General features: G+C 37.7%; 1 protein-coding gene across 6 annotated transcripts in view; it reads left to right on the top strand.

The window, feature by feature from the left end:
• Positions 1-17,634, top strand: part of CCDC15 (coiled-coil domain containing 15) — a 62,188-nt gene that overhangs the window by 16,625 nt on the left and 27,929 nt on the right. For 5 of the 6 annotated variants that reach the window (XR_009564980.1, XM_060304236.1, XM_060304237.1 and 2 more), the window contains 9 exons: positions 561-683; positions 941-1,444; positions 2,025-2,147; positions 2,387-2,509; positions 4,370-4,444; positions 4,753-4,875; positions 5,356-5,478; positions 12,325-12,417; positions 13,969-14,072. Coding sequence is in view for 5 of the 6 variants with exons in the window: in XM_060304236.1 (XP_060160219.1) it covers positions 561-683; positions 941-1,444; positions 2,025-2,147; positions 2,387-2,509; positions 4,370-4,444; positions 4,753-4,875; positions 5,356-5,478; positions 12,325-12,417; positions 13,969-14,072 (1,391 nt within the window). In the remaining variant the exon portion in view is untranslated. The remainder of the gene's footprint in view (positions 1-560; positions 684-940; positions 1,445-2,024; positions 2,148-2,386; positions 2,510-4,369; positions 4,445-4,752; positions 4,876-5,355; positions 5,479-12,324; positions 12,418-13,968; positions 14,073-17,634) is intronic. The other variant, XM_030840306.2, reaches the window with a different exon arrangement.

The following is a 17,634-nucleotide window of genomic DNA, read 5'->3' on the forward strand; positions in this document are numbered from 1 at the left end:
TGTGAAGTGGGATCTCTCCATACTTTTGATTTGTATTTTCCCAGTGACTGATCATCTTGAATATCTTTTCATGTGCTTATTGCCCATTTATATATCTCTCGTGGAGAAAATCTGTATTCAAATGTAGTGCCATTTTTAAATTGAGTTGTCTTTTTATTATCAAGTTATAAGAATTCTTTATATGAATACAAGTCTCTTATCAGATACTTGATTGCAAGTATTTTCTCCCATTCTCTGGGTTGTCATTTAACTTTCTTAATGCTATCATTTGCAGCACAAAATTTTTAGTTTTGGTATAGTCTAATTTATCTGTTTTTCTTTTGCTGCTGTGCTTTTGGTGCAGTATCTATTAAGCCATTGCTTAATCCTATGTCTTCTAAGAATTTTATAATTTTATCTCTCATATTTAGGTCTTTCATCCATTTTGAGTTAATTTTTATATATGGTGTGAGGAAGAGTGCTAACTTAATGCTTTTGCATGCATTCTTGTTTCTACCTGTAACAGATACATTTGGTTGGGTTTTTTTTTTCTTTTCCATTTTTGTTTGTTTGTTCTTTAGGAACCTGACACTGAGGAATCTTCATCTATTATGATAGATAAGAAAGGGAAAAAGAATTTGTCTTGGGGGGACCAGCAGGATCTCCTTTTTGAAGACAAGGATATACCTTTCAGCACAGTTCAGGTAAAGCAGAGTGAAAGGAGATAGTATAATAGAAATTAAAGTAATTATGATTTGGACTACAGATGCCAGTATTCTTGTACTGGTTTGAGACTGTAGATTTAGGTTCTATTGAGTTGAGCAAAGACTGTAATTTTGCATTTTATTTTAGTAATTTGTTTGACTACCGTATCCTTTTAAGATTATTTTAGGAATCTCGCAGAAAACCCAGTGTTGCTGCTGCTTGGCATTCTATATTTGATGTTTATGTTCACTTTTAGAAAGTACAATTCAAAAATCCATTATTTGCTGTGATGGAAGAGGAAGAGGTAAGGCAGTTACACCAGGATGTTCTGCCAGAAGCCCAGGATTATCTTCCAGAAGCCCCAGGTGACCTGCTGCAAACCCAGGGTGATTTGACAGGCGTCTGCAGTGTTGAGCTGGAAGCCCAGAGTGTTGAGCTGAGGCTCGGTACCCAGGATATCAAGCTGGAAGGCCAAGCTGTTGAGCCCAAAGCCCAGGCTGTTAAGACCAAAACTCAGAGTGTTATGCTGAAAGATCAGAGTGTTGAACTAGAAGATGGGAATATTGTTTTGGAAGTCCAAGATTTTCTACTCCAAAACCAGGTTTTTCTACCCACAGACCAGCATATTCTTCCCAAAGACCAGAATGTTCTACCCAAATGCCAGGACCAGGATTTTCTACCCACAGACCAGCATGTTCTTCTCAAAGACCAGAATGTTCAACCCAAATGCCAGGACCAGGATTTTCTACCCAGAGATCAGGTGAAATAGAGTGGAAAGGAGATATAACAAAAGGAAATAAGCTCTTTAAGGCTTGTAGTGGGATTTGCAAGGACTATATTGCAGCTGATTTAGAGAGCCATAGTTGGAACAAAATAGTTCACTGATTGATTTATCAAATAAATGTCCAGGGTTCTTATTAAGTGTTAAAATATTGTCAGCAGCATATTACCCCTGTCTGGACAATTTGCTTTTTAAAAAATTTTCTTCATTAGGGAAAGTATTTCTTGCAGCCGTCATCTGTTTTGAGAGCTGAAAGATGGGAAAAAAGAGTGGCCCACAAGTGTCCAACAGTATTTTTTACCCAGGTTCCAAGGTCAGCCCTCCACCAGAGATCAGGTAGACCAAGAGGAAGAAGAAAGGGATCAACAGGAAGTAAATTACTTAGGGTTGTGGCTGGGTTTATGGGGAATAGAGTATAGTGTGTTAATTTATTCTATAAGATGTTCAATTAAACTCTGACCTCAGTTAACTCCTGAATTCTCAGTGCAACCTAAAGTATTATTGATTAACCTGTCTTTCTTAACTGAACAATTGCTATTTTATATTTGTTCTTTTTTAGAAAGCAAATTTGAAGCCGCCAGCATCAGTTTTGATAGGTAGGAGTCGGGAAGAGGTGCTTCCTCTGGATGTCCATCAAGATCTTCTACACAGGCATCAAGATCAGGCCTTCATCAACGGCAAGGTAGAGCAGAAAAAGGAGAGGGACCATCAGGAACTGCATTGTTTGGGTTTAGTTTGGAACTTTCCAAGATTGTTCTTAGCTAGATTTCAAAAAGTATGGTTTTCTGTTTTATTCCATAATGTTTCACATTATCTGGAGTCGAAAAAATTACTGTAAGGCTCCCAATAGAGCCTAGAATATTATTGCTATCATGTTACTCCCACTGAACAATTTACACTTTATGTTTTCTTCTCTCTTAGAAGGTACGCTTCAAGGAGTCATATTGTGATATGACAAATGAGAAAGGGAGAGAAGACTTTTCTCTGGCAGGTTATCAGTATCTGCCTCCTAAACTTCAGGACCAGGCCTTCATCAGAGATCAGGTAGAGCACAATCAGAAAGAGATAGAGAGGAAATAAAGTAGCTGGATTTCATACATTTTCAACAACTGGTAATGTGAAATATAGAATCAGATCCTTGTTCAGTCAACTGTATCAGTCAGATCAGTTCTGTCATTCAGAAGGATGATAAATCACATTCATATTCTTATTGTGGAATCAGACTATTTTAATTTACTAAGATTATGCTACAACTTTTGCTGAAGCCCACATTATTACCACAAGCATACTGCCCTTACGTGAATATTATAGGAAGAATTAGCAGATCCTAAATTACTTAAAATTTGGGGGGGGGGTTGTCAGACTATTCTGTACATGTTTGGGGATTAAAAATTAAGATCTATAGAGTTGGGGTAAAAGTATAACATCCTCGTTCAAACCAAAATGTATCAGAATAGCCTCATCTGGTGCCATTTCCCTGGAGTTCTCACTGAAGCCTAGAGTATTAAGGTTAGCATTTTGCCCTGGTTAGACGACTTGTTTTCTGTTTTTGTTGTTTCTTTTGAACATATTTATGAAGCAACTGTCATCTTTTATGAGAGAAGAGAGAGAGAGAGATGAATTGACTCTGGGGTGTCATCAGAATGTTAAACCTAAAATGCAAGACCAAGCCTCCCCTAGAGAACAGGTAGAGCAGAAAACAGTGAGAGCGCTGTCTACTTTCTAAAAGAGTAACAGATGAAATTGCTCAAGATTTGGGCTGGAGCTTGCCAAGCTAGCTAGCACGTAGACTACATAGAATTAAAGCTTCTAGAGTTAGGCTAAGAGTATGGTGTCTTCATTTATTTCAGAATGTGCCAGATCTAAAGAGACCAGGTGAGGAAGCATACCTCTGTCATTTGGGTTAAATAAGAGATAGGTTTTATATAAAGGTGATTGGTTATCCGTAAATTGTTCTCTTAAACTCAAGTCCTTCCGCAAATTTGCCTTTTGACATTTAGTCTTATACATACTGAAGGAATTCTACTCTTGGCCATCTGAAGCAGTACACCAAAGCCAGACATCAGATTTGCAAACCAGTTATGATGAAGGAAAAAACAAGCTGTTTGCCACTCAAAACATCCTAGACTTCACCACTTCTAGTATTTATGCATGGAGTTATTGGGGACATCGAGTAGGAGTACTTTGGGAAATGACACAGCTTTTTACCTGGCTTTACCTGAGAAAATGCTAGCAACATTATAAAAATATTGCCTTGTTGCCTTATCTTCTTCCAAATGTGTTGTTGAATAAAGAGTTGCCCCATGCAAAAAATGCAAAAGAAAAAAGTGCCAGAATAATCTGGGATTTGCTTCAAAATACTCCAGGAAAGAAAGTGGGAGAAGAGATGGATGAAAAAACATGATGTTGCTGGGAGGGACAAATTGGGAAATTGGGATTGACATATCACACTACTATATATAAAATAGATAACTAATAAGGACCTACTGTATAGCACAGGGAACTCTACTCAATATTCTGTAATGGCCTATATGGGAAAAGAATCTAAACAAGAGTGGATGTATGTATAACTGACTCACTTTGCTGTACACCTGAAACTAATACAACCTTGTAAAATCAACCATACTCCAATAAAAATTAAGAGAAAAAACAAAACCAAAAAACATGATGTTGCTAATTGTCGGTGCTGGGTGATAGGTATCTTGGGACTTATTATACTAATTTTTTCCCCACTTTTATGTATGTTTGGAAATTTTATATTAAACACACACATGCACACCTCTAATTGTTATATTACCCTCCCCTGGTATCATTATTTCAGAGTTGTCTCTGAAGTGTACAGTATTGTCACTAACCTATAATTTTTGCTTAGACAATTAGTTTTGTGTTTTGTTATTCCTTTAGAACAAGTGTATCAAGCAGCCCTCATCTTTTGAGAAATGGGAGGTTGAAAGACGAGTTGCTTCTGAAGTGCCATCGGTATGTTTCACCTGGTATTCAAGACCTAGCCTCTCCCAGAGAATAAGTAAAGCAGAATATAGGGAGAAGTAAGTAACGGAGAGTAAATTCCTTAGGTTTTGGTTCAAGATTGACAGGGCAAAGTAGTAACTGTTTCAGGGGTTTAGTGTTAAGGTCAATAACAATGGGCAAAGATATAATGTCCTCCTGTTCTGTGACCATTCTGCCCTGTTAAAACTACTTCTGGCCTCTTCACTAAAGCTTTTACTATTGCCCTGGCATGATGCTACCGCTTGGACAATTGATGTTCAGTGTTTGTTTTCTTTTAGCACAGGAACTGTGGGCAGGCCTCACATAATATGACAGATGAGAGATGGAGAAAGGAGTTATTTCTGGAGCACCATGAATATGTTTTACATGAAATCCAGGATCCAGGCTCCACCAGAGAGCAGGTAGAGCAGAGTATAGTAAAGTGTAAGCAGCAGAAAGTCAGTTAATTAGAGTTTGATATAGACTTGCCAGAGCTATGCTACCAACAACAACGATGATGATGATAGTGTTATCTCTTATTAATATTATCAATAATGTTGTTAATATTATTAAGACTAACAGCTTAAATTCATTAAGCATTTACCATAGCCAAAATGGTTCTAAAACTGTATCCATTGTCTCATTTAACTCTCACAATTACCCTGGGAGATGGATACTATTATTATCCTTGTTTTATGGATGGAGAAACTTAGGATTGCTTCGCAGATACAGTTAAGATCCATAGTAGTGGCGAGAAGTGTAATGTCTACTTTTATGCCGTAATATATTAGACTATTCTGACCTATTTAGATTACATCAAGGGTATCGCTGCAGCCTAAAGTATTTTTACTACTATTACGTCACTGCTCACGCCATTTGGGGAATGCATTTGTATCTTTTAGAGCTTACGCTCCATACGGCAACCGTCTGCTGGAACAGCTGAAAGATGGCAAGCAGGTTTGCTTCCGGCTGGCCATCAGCATCTTCCACCCAAGCACCAGAGAGAGGCTCCCAGCAGCAGACAGGTAAACCAAACTGTAGAGTATGAACCCTGGAGTTTAGATAGGGTGTGGGTCCTACTGAGCTGGGAGCAGTAAGGCTGAGCAAAAGGCCGATTCTGGGTTTATTTCATAGTGTGTAAAACCTAAGATTACTCAGCGAAGCCTAGGGTATTGTCAGGAGTTCTTGTTGCCTATTGGAAAAATTGTATTTTTTACGTGTACGTTCTTTTATTAAAGGTGTATTTCTGGTGGCCCTAGTCTTCTATGGTGTGAGAGGGAAAGAAAGAAGTGGTTTCTGGGGGGAGGGGGAGGGAGGATCTTTCACCAACAGCCAGGACTAGATCTCCATCAGTAACCTGGCAGAGCATAAGGTAGGATCACCAAGAAAGAAACTCTTCAGAATTTGGGCTGGAGCTTGTTAAGGTTATATTGCCTAAGTTTTGGTGTATTGATTTAAGATCTATAGTTTTTCAAGAAAATGTCACAGTACGCTGGCCTACTAAGATTTTTCTATGACTTAACTGAAGTCTAGTTTATTCCCACTAGAATTTTACCATTGTCTGGATAATTTCTGACTTGTGGTTTCATGTTATTTTAAAGACAGAGCCTTCAGGCAACCAGTGTTGTTAGAATATATGAAAGAGATAAAGAGAAATTTCCTCTTGGCTCTTTTAAGAGAGCAGAAAGAAAAGGAGGCATAAAGGCAGAATTATGGATTTGGGCTGAGGTTTTTAGGACTAAACTGCAGGTCCTTTGTTATTTTTGGTTTGGGTCTCTTAAGATTGGTCTAAGGGAAGGCTGTCATGTTTTCTTCTGCATCGCCGTTTACATATCCTGAACTATGCCAGGCCCTTTTCTACTTCAGCTCTTTTGCTTTTTTTACCCCTCTGCTTGGATAGTCTTCTCTTTTTTCTTCACAAAGCTGGTCCCTTCTCATCCTTCACGTTTCAGCTTAAATGTCACCTTTTTAGAAAAGACTGCTCTGACCACCTTATCAAGATTAACGTTATTAATATTATTAAGACTAACAGCTTAAATTCATTAAGCATTTACCGTAGCCAAAATGGTTCTAAAACTTTGTATCCATTGTCTCATTTAACTCTCACAATTACCCTGGGAGATGGATACTATTATTATCCTTGTTTTATGGATGGAGAAACTTAGGATTGCTTCGCAGATACAGTTAAGATCCATAGTAGTGGCAAGAAGTGTAATGTCTACTTCTATGCCGTAATATATTAGACTATTCTGACCTATTTAGATTACATCAGGGGTATCGCTGCAGCCTAAAGTATTTTTACTACCATTACGTCACTGCTCACGCCATTTGGTGAATGCATTTGTATCTTTTAGAGCTTATGCTCCATACGGCAACCCTCTTCTGTTTTTCCTCTGTCCCTGCATTCTGTTTGTTTCCTTCTCCATAAACAAGACAGTTTGTAATTATTTACTTATTTACATGACTTCCACTAGTCTATAAGCTTTATGAGGAGAGGCACCACACTTGTTTTGTTTACCGGAGCGTGGACAGCATTTAACATGGTGCCTGGTACCTGCTGGTTTCTTGCTAAATTTGTTTAGAAAGAATTAGTCAATCAAACACTTATTGAGCACCTGTTTGATGTTAGCCATTGTTTAGGTTCTAAATATCAAAGATATAACTATGAACAAGACAGAGCACTCAAATTTCAGACAGTCTAAAGAAGAGAGACTGACAAATAAGCGATAATTCTGAAGCAACATAATTAGTGGTACAGGATGCATAGGGCATTAGCTGAGCACAGAAGAGGGGTACCTAATCCTGACTGTTTAATTGAGGGTGCAGCTTTGGCAGTCAGAACCTCTTCTTATTGTCCTTCTGCCATACCAGCCCTGAAAATCCTCAACCCTGGATCAGTCCTTTCACCTTTTAGGCTCCCAAATAATCCAGCCTTATTGGAAAAAAGCTCTTTAATGGTGTAGGTTTATACACATTCATCCTTACGGTTTATAGTCACAGCTGGGTCCCCAGTGCTGCCTAGCTTTTTCCTTACTTGCCACTTGTCCGCTCCCTCACCTATGGCCCACACTGATCATTCTAACCCTTAAATACTCCTTAAAGTTCCTGCTGCACCCCCCCATACTCTCAGACTTTCGATAAAAGAAAAAGTAGAAGCCATCATGCAATAACTCCCTTGACCATTTCCTTTTTTGCCATTCTTACCTGTTCCTACTAATCTCAGAGGAAGAGATGTCTTTCTTTGGATCCATATTCTGGATTCTCTTGCCATCTTTTCTTCTGGGTCCAATTTTGAATATTATATTGTGAGACAGGTTTCTATTAAAATCCTCTGAATAATGTTGCATATTTTTGTTTGTTTTGGCAAGCAGTCAACCTGGTTAAATTCAGATTATACGTTCTTTCTCATCTTCTGTGAACAGTGGCTCCAATGTTAGTTCAGGTCTCAAAGCCTTCATTATACTTCTTTAAGTCCATCCCATGCATGCACAGCTCAGGGGTAATTCTGGGATGTGTGCCAGTTCATACACAGAATTAAGGAATCCACTTTTCTAACTCATGCATCTTTTTTTTTTGCGGTATGCGGGCTTCTCACTGTTGTGGCCTCTCCCGTTGCGGAGCACAGGCTCCGGACACGCAGGCTTATCGGCCATGTCTCACGGGCCCAGCTGCTCCGCGGCATGTGGATCTTCTTGGACCGGGACACGAACCCTTGTCTCCCGCATCGGCAGGCGGACTCCCAACCACTGCGCCACCAAGGAAGCCCTCATGCATTTTTTTAAAATTAATTTTTATTGGAGTATAGTTGATTTATAATGTATTTTATAATGTATTAGTTTCTGCTGTACAGCAAAGTGAATCAGTTATACGTATACACATATCTACTCTTTTTTTAGATTCTGTTCCCATACAGGTCATTACAGAGTATTAAGTAGAGTTCTGAACTCACTCCTCTTGAGGATACCCACCCCATATACTCTCCAGATACCAGGGGCCACATTTCCTGGATTTTTTAGTTACAATCAGTGAGAGAGAGAGGCTCAGAGTGGGCTTTCTCCTTGGCCAGTGCTGGAAGTCCAGTTTTTCTTACTTTTTTGAAAGCAGAAAATTTCATTTTTATTATAGCAAAAGTAAATACAAATAAACAAAAAGAAAAAAAACCCCAAATTCCAGAGATAACCACCATTAGCCTATTGCTATGTATTGTTTTCAGATTTTCTCTATAACAAATAACTTTAAAAATAACAGCCTTATTGAAATATACAATCAATTCTCTTTATTCATAGTAGTTATGTTCTATAAAGTTGCCATAAACACTGAATTTTAGTGACTACTGAACCATTCATTGCTCAACTGTTTTGTGTGAATTTCTGTTTGAAGACACCTTATTTAATGTGTGTTGTTGATTCATTAACATTGTAGTCAGGACCAGTGTCACTATAGCTTGTGCCTGAACGAAGCTTATCTAATATATGTAAGTATTTTCTCCATAAGGCACATCACAGCCTTCTTATGCTTAAGAACACTAGGTAGTGCTTCAGCACTGTGCTTGAGGGATGTTTTAAACAGCAAAATCAACAGAAAAAGCACAAAAATGCAAAAACCTTTGCACCAAATGTACCTTGAAAAGGATACTTGTTTACAGTATGAAGGCCCAAAGGCAGAGCATCACCGTGTTCGACCTCAGCTTGCAATGTGTAAAACTGACGATTCAGATTTTTCACAGCTCTGTGCATGTCTGCAAGTGACCACAAAAGCACTGCGAGTATTCATTTTGTGATAACAAATACATTTTAACGAATAGGCAAATTCACAAATAATACAGGAGTGTTCAAATAATGAGGATTGGCTACTTTATATACCATACAAGTAACCCATTTACAGTGTACAATTCAGTGTTTTTACTATATTCAAAGGGTTGTGCAGACTTTGCCACAATCAGTTTTAGAATATTTTCATCACTCCCCAAAAGTCATACATACACCCATTAGCAGCCACTCGCTCCCTTTTTCCCCTCACCCCCATCCCCAGCCCTAGGCAACCACTAATCTACTTTCTGTCTCTATAGATTTGCCTGTTCTGGACATTTTATATAAATGGGATCGTGGAATGGCCTTTTGTCACTGACTTCTTTCACTTAGCGTAATGTTTTCAAAGTTCATTGACCTTGTAGCATGTAGTAGTACTTCATTCCTATTCATTGGATAATATTCCATTATATTCATACAGCACGTTTTATTTATCCATTCATCAGCTGATGGACATTTGGATTGTTTCCACTTCTTGACTGTCATGAATAATGCTGCTATGAACATTTGTTTATAAGTTTTTCTGTGATATGTGTTTCCATTTCCCTTGGGTATACACCTAGGAGGGGAATTGCTGAGACTCATGGTAATCATATGCTTAACCTTTGAGGAACTGGCAAACTGGTTTCCAAAGTGGCTGCGCTATTTTTCATTCTCATTGGCAGTATTATGAGGGTTCCAATTTCTCCGCATCCTCACCAATACTTGTCATTGTCTGCCTTCTTAATTATAGTTCTCTTAATGGATGTGAAGTCATATCTCACTGTGGTTTTGGTTTACATTTACTTGATGATTAATGATGAGCATCTCTTCACATGCTTATTGGTCATATGTATATGTTCTTTGGAAAATTATTAAATCCTCTGTGCAACTTGTAATTGGATTATTTATCTTCTAATTATTGAGTTATGTGAGTTCTTAATATATTCTACTGGATTCTTAATCTACTGGATTCTTAATATATTCAAATCTGTTTTGTGATTTGCAGATGTTTTCTCCTATCCTGTGGGTTGTCTTTTCACTTTCTTGGTGGTTTCCTTTCCTTTGCAGCACAGAAATTTTTAACTTTGAAGTCCAGGTTACTTATTTTTTCGTGGCTTGTGCTTTTGGTGTCATATCTAAGAAACCATTGCCTGATCCAAGGTCATGAAGATTTACTGCTGTGTGTTCCTCTAAGAATTTTATATCTCTTGCATTCTGCAAGGTCTTCAATCCACTTTGCATTAATTTTCTTATATGGTGTTCAGTAGAGGTCCAACTTCATTCTTTTTTGCACTTGGATATCCAGTTGACCCAACATCATTTGTTGAAAAGACTCTTTTTACCTGTTGAATTCGCTCATCACTTTTGTCAAAAATTAGTTGATTACGGGCTTCCCTGGTGGCACAGTGGTTGAGAGTCCACCTGCCGATGCAGGGGACATGGGTTCGTGCCCCGGTCCGGGAAGATCCCACATGCCGCGGAGCGGCTGGGCCCATGAGCCATGGCTGCTGAGCCTGCGCCTCCGGAGCCTGTGCTCCGCAACAGGAGAGGCCACAACAGTGAGAGGCCCGTGTACTGCAAAAAAAAAAAAAAAAAAAGTTGATTGTAAATTTAAGAGTTTATTTCTGAACTATCAGTTCTATTCCATTGATCTATAAGTCTGTCCTTATGTTAGTACCACACTGTGTTGATCAGTGTAGCTTCGCAGTAAGTTTTGAAATTGGGGAGAGTGAGTTCTCCAACTTGGTTCTTCTGTTTCAAGGTCATCTCAGCTATTCCAGGTCCCTTGCATTTTTGTATGAATTTAAGGATAACCTTGTCAACTTCTACAAAGAAGTCAGCTGAAATTTTGATGTAGATTGCATTAAATCTGTTGATCAATTTGCCATCTTAACAATATTAAGTCTTCTGATTCATTTAGATCTTCTATTTCTTTCAACAATGTTTTGTAGATTTCAGTGTATACAATTTACACTTCCTTTATTAAATTTATTCCTAAGAATTTTTTGATGATATTTTATATGGATTTTCCCCTTAATTTCATTTTCAGATTGTTCATTGCAAGTACCTAAAAATACAATAGAGCTTTGCATACTGATCTTATATCTTGCAACTTTGCTGAAAGATAAATAACTTTTAAGCTAAAAAGATAAAAGTAATTTTAAACTTTTATTTCTAAAAGTTAGAGATCATAATTTGAGCCATATAATGTCCAAGTAAGTGTACTAAGTTATGTCAACAGGCTTTTCTAATAATTAGGGGGGAAATAAGCCCCAGTTTCTTCCCTGCCATGTCAGTTGATGGCTATAGTATTTTCAAGCTTTTATTCTCTAAACTCACACCTTTCAAGAACATGTATAAATTGAAAATGATTACAGATTTGAGATGTTAAGGGATCTAGTTTTATATCCTGGATTCAGTCCCAAGCACACACTCATGATAGAGTGATTTCAAGTGATCAATTTAGAAGGACTTTCATTCTGAACATTTTGATCTGTCATTAGTTCATTCTCTTTTTTTTTTTGGCTGTGTTGGGTCTTTGTTTCTGTGTGCTGGCTTTCACTAGTTGCGGCGAGTGGGAGCTACTCTTCATTGCAGTGTGCAGGCTTCTCATTAAGGAAGCTTCTCTTATTGCGGAGCATGGGCTGTAGGCGCAGGCTTCAGTAGTTGTGGTGTGTGGGCTCAGTAGTTGTGGCTTGCGGGCTCTAGAGCACAGGCTCAGTAGTTGTGGCACATGGGCTTAGTTGCTCCATGGCATGTGGGATCTTCCCGGACCAGGTCTCGAACCCATGTATGTCCCCTGCATTGGCAGGCGGATTCTTAACCACTGCACCACCAGGGAGGTCCCCATCCATGTTTTTGACCTGGATATTTTCTTTTCTTTATTGTTTTTGTTTGATTAATTTCTTTCTTTTATTCTTTCTTAAAGCTTTATTCTTTTATATTTGTTTAAAAAATTGTTTTTATCCAGTTGAGCTCAAGATTGCAGGAGAAAGGAATCAATAGATGAAATTATCAAAAACATACGTAGGGCTAACTTTTGGCAATTTTGTCTCTTTGTGTGACTGGACTTTCTAACAGGTTGGTGGTGAATATCAATCAGGATTGAACACTGAATTCCAAACTCCACTGGCACTTCAGTCAGGAGTAAGTCAAGAGGAAGACAAGAAAGAGGTATGTAGTGACAATGGCTTTTGAACATCAGTGTTTCTACTATAATAGTATATGTGAGATTGGAAACAATTTGTTGTGTCCTAACACATTAAGAGCTAGTACTACAAATTCCATAGATAAAGGCACAAAAGTTGCTTGACTCATTTTAATATGTTGAACTTCTCTTCTAAGCTTCTAGGATTTAGGGTACCTTGATGTGAAATCAGAGAGGTGATCCTAGTGAGTTTCTTCAGTTAGTGTATATTTGCCATAATATCTAATTTAAGGAAGAGTTTTAATTTGTGACTTCCTTTTTTTCCTTTTCAATCTAAAGTTAGTTTAAATGAACAGTTTTTAATACTGGCCATGCACCAGAATCAGACATGGAGCTTTTTTCCAAATACAAATGCCTGGACCCAAAGCAGATATACTGAATCAGTATCTTAGGTAGGTTTGGGGCATCTGTGTTTTAAAAAAACACCACAGATGATTGTGATGTATCTTCAATATTGAGAACTGTTATTATAGTTTTAATAATTTTTACCAAAAAGACACAAGCTACTCTAAGGACAAAAACATGTCTGTGTGTATACTAGTGCTCTTTGAGTAGCTTGTGCCCTTAAAAAGAGAATATATAAATTTGGACGTATGAACAGATCACGCACAGGGTAGTAGCATTTGCTTTTTTTAAAAAATTAATTAATTATTTTTGGCTTCGTTGGGTTTTTGTTGCTGCACGCGGGCTTCCTCTAGCTGTAGCGAGCAGGGCCTACTCTTCCTTGTGGTGCGCGGGTTTCTCATTGCGGTGACTTCTCTTGTTGCGGAGCACGGGCTCTAGGCACGTGGGCTTCAGTAGTTGTGGCACGTGGGCTCAGTAGTTGTGGCTCATGGGCTCTAGAGCGCAGGCTCAGTAGTTGTGGCGCACAGGCTTCATTGCTCCGCGGCATGTGGGATCTTCCCAGACCAAGGCTGGAACCCATGTACCCTGCATTGGCAGGCAGATTCTTAACCACTGTGCCACCAGGGAAGCCCCAGCATTTGCTTTTATTATACTTGTTCCCTTTAAAAGTATGATGCTCTGATATTCCTCAGTCTTCCCTCCCTCCTCCCCACCATATTAGGCTAGGCTTAGAGTGTGCTTTTGTAGTGTGGTTTTAATTTTGGAAAGTTAAAGTGACGTTCTGTTATAAAATACCTCTTACATTCTTTCTTTGGTTCTGCTTCTGTGGTACTTACTACTTGGGAACACAGAGTAAATATAGTATGTATCTTATCATATTAAATATAATCATTTCCTCAAGGGCTATTGACAACTGACCATGCTAAGTGCAAACTAAATTAGTACTTCTTTCTCTGATTTGTCTGTTACATCTAATAGCTATGTGCTTGAAAATATAAATCTCTTGCTATATGTGATATTATCCTGAGTCACCATAAATAGAAGGAAATTAAGGACTTAATTCCCTGTGACTTTTGTGTCATATAGTTTTCTTGTCTATGGCACAAGGATTTTCCTTTCTTGGAAAGTGCTCTGAGAGCGGAATCTTAACAATTTTAACTTCTTTTCTTTAGCGTCAAAAGCAGTACCTGAGATATAGACGACTTTTCATGGATATTGAAAGAGAACAAGTGAAAGAACAACAGAGGCAAAAAGAACATAGGAAGAAAATTGAAAAGTAAGTTCTTTGATCCTTATTGTGAGCCTTAAATTACCAGTTAAGATGATTTTGGAAGCTAGGTTTTAGAAATAATCAAGCAGTGGTTTTACCTTCTTATCCAAAGTGGAAACAACTGTTTTTGATCTGGGTCGTAGTATTAAAAGATGGTTAAGAGCTATGTTTTTTTAATAGACTATTTTTGGGAGTAGTTTTAGGGTCATAGCAAAATTAAGCAGAAAGTACAGAAAGTTCCCATTTACTCCCTGCCCCTACACATGGACTGCTTCCTCCACTGTCAATATCCTGTACCACAGTGATACATTTGTTACAACTTATAAACCTACATTGACATATCATAATCTATATTTATCATAATCTATAGGCTTCAGTCTCAGTGTTGTACATTATTATAGGTTTTGACAAATGTATAATGACATGTATCTACAAACGTAGTATCATACAGGATAGTTTTATTGCCCTAAAAATGTTCTGTGCTCTGTGTATTCATCTCTCCCTTCCCCCAGCCTGTGGCAACCACTGATCTTGTTACTGGCTCCATTGTTTTGCTATTGGGTTGGCCAAAAGGTTCGTTTGGTTTTTGTGTAAGATGGCTCTAGTAGCACTTAGTTGTCTTTAACTTCATTCAAAATAAGTTTGTTAGATTGTATGTGACAGCTGTCATATCAGCGTGCATTTAAAAAAAGACATATCAAAATTGGTGAATTTTTGTGTAGCCATTTTAATATTGAAGATGGAAGGAAAAAACCAACATGTTTGACATATTATGCTTTATTATTTCAAGAAAGGTTAAATACACAACCGAAATGCAAAAAAAAATTTGTGCAGTATATAGAGAAGGTGCTGTGACTGATCGAACGTGTCAAAAGTGGTCTGCAAAGATTTGTGCTGGAGACTTCTTTCTGGATGATGCTCCACGGTCAGGTAGACCAGTTGAAGTTGATAGCAATCAAATCAAAACATTAATTGAGAACAATCAACATTATACCACACGGGAGATAGCCGACATACTCAAAATATCCAAATCAAGTGCTGAAAATCATTTGCACCAGCTTGGTTATGTGAATCGCTTTGACGTTTGGGTTCCACATATGTTAAGCGAAGAAAATCTTCTTGACCGTATTTCCTCATGCGATTCTCTACTTAAACGTAATGAAAACGTTCCATTTTGAAAACAAATTGTGAGGGGTGATGAAAAGTGGATACTGTACACTAATGTGGAATGGAAGAGATTGTGGGGCAAGCGAAATGAACCACCACCAACCACACCAAAGGCCAGTCTTCATCCAAAGAAGGTGATGTTGTATATGTGGTGGGATTGGAAAGGAGTCCTCTTTTATGAGCTCCTTCTGGAAAACGAAACGATTAATTCCAACAAGTACTGCTCCCAGTTAGACCAACTGAAAGCAGCACTCGATGAAAAGCATCCAGAATTAGTCAACAGAAAACGCATAATCTTCCATCAGGATAACACAAGACCTCAGGTTTCTTTGATGACCAGGCAAAAACTATTACAGCTTGGCTGGGAACTTCTGATTCACCCGCCACATTCACCAGACACTGCACCTTCGGATTTTCATTTATTCTGGTCTTTATAAAATTCTCTTAATGGAAAAAATTTCAATTCCCTGGAAGCTGTAAAAGGCACCTGGAAGAGTTCTTTGCTCAAAAAGGTAAAAAGTTTTGGGAAGATGGAATTATGAAGTTGCCTGAAAAATGGCAGAAGGTAGTGGAACAAAAGGGTGAATACATTGTTCAATAAACTTCTTGGTGAAAATGAAAAAATGTATCTTTTATTTTTACTTAAAAACCAAAGGCACTTTTTGGCCAACCCAGTATTTTCAGAATATCATATAGCTGGAATCATACAGTATGTAGCCTGTTCAGACTGACTTTTTCCCCTTAGTAGTATGCATTTAAGATTGCTCAAATTCCTTTTCATGGGTTGATAATTCATTTCTTTTTAGTGCTGAATAATATTCTAAAATCTGGATGTACTAGTTTATTTATCCATGCACCTACTGAAGGATATCTTGGTTTCTTCCAAGATTTGGCAGTTACAAATAAAGCTACTATAAGCATCCATGTGCAGGTTTTGTGTGGGCATAAATTTTCAACTCCTTTGGGTAAATATTGAGTACATTTGCTGGATTGTATGGTAAGAGGATGTTCACTTTTCTAAGAAACTATCAAACCTTCTTCCAAAATGTACCACTTTGCAATCCATCAGCAATGAATGAGAGTTCCTGTTGCTCCACATCCTTGTCAGCATTTGATGCTGTCGGCATTTTGAATTTTGGCCATTGTAATAGGAGTGTGTGTTATCTCGTTATTTTAAATTGCATTTCCCTGATGACATGATGAGGAGCATCTTTTCATATGCTTACTAGCCATCTGTATATCATCTTTGGTGAAGTGTCTGTTCAGGTCTTGGGCCCATTTTTTAATTGGGCTATTTGTTTTCTTATTCTTGAGTTTTACGGGTTCTTTGTATATTTTGGATAATAGTACTTTATCAGATGTGTCTTTTGCAAATAATTCCTCCTAGTCTGTGGCTTGAATTCTCATTCTCATGACATTGTCTTTTGGAGAGGAGATGTTTTTAATTTTAATGAAATTCAGCTTATAATTATTTTTTTCATAGATCATGCCTTTGATATTATATCTAAAAAGTCATTGCTGTACCCAAAGTCACCTATATTTTCTTTTGTGTTATCTTCTAGGAATCCTGTAGTTTTGTGTTTTACATTTAGCTTTATGATACATTTTGAGTTAACTTTTGTAAGGGGTATAAGGTCTGTGTCCGTATTCCTTTTTTTTTCACACAGATATTCAGTTGTTCCTATACCATTTGTTGAAAAGACTATCTTTGCCTCATTATATTGCCTTTGCTCCTTTGTCAAAGATCAGTTAAGTGTATTTGTGAGGGTCTATTTCTGGGCTCTCTGTTCTGTGCCATTGACCTATTTGTCTATTCTTTTGCCAATACCACACTGTCTTAAAAGGGAAATGATGCCTGTAAGAGACTCACTTTAACTTTAAGGACACACATAGGCTGGAAGTGGAAGGATGGAAAAAGATATTCCATGCAAATGCTCACAAAAAGAGAGCAGGGATACCTATCCTTGTATCAGAAAAAATAAACTAAGTTAAAAAAGAAGGGTCACAATAGACAAAGAAGTCACTATATATGATAAAAGGATCAGTTCATGAAGATGACATAACGATTGTAAATATCCAACATCGGAGCATCTAAATATAAAGCAGATATTAATAGAACTGAAGGGAGAAATAAACAATACAGTAAAAGTAGGAGACTTTAATACCCCCCTCTCAACAATGGATAGATGATACAGAAAGAAAATCAATAAGAAAACAGCACTTTTGAGTAATACTATAGACCAAATGGATCTATACACACATATACAGAACATTTTATCCAACAGCAGCAGAAAACACATTCTCTTCAAGAACAAACAGAACATTCTCCAGGATAGATCATATGTTAGGCCACAAAACAAATCTTAACAAATCAAGAAGATTGAAATTATATCAAGCATCT

The sequence above is a fragment of the Globicephala melas genome, chromosome 8 (assembly GCF_963455315.2).
Source record: "Globicephala melas chromosome 8, mGloMel1.2, whole genome shotgun sequence".
Classification (NCBI taxonomy): domain Eukaryota; kingdom Metazoa; phylum Chordata; class Mammalia; order Artiodactyla; family Delphinidae; genus Globicephala; species Globicephala melas.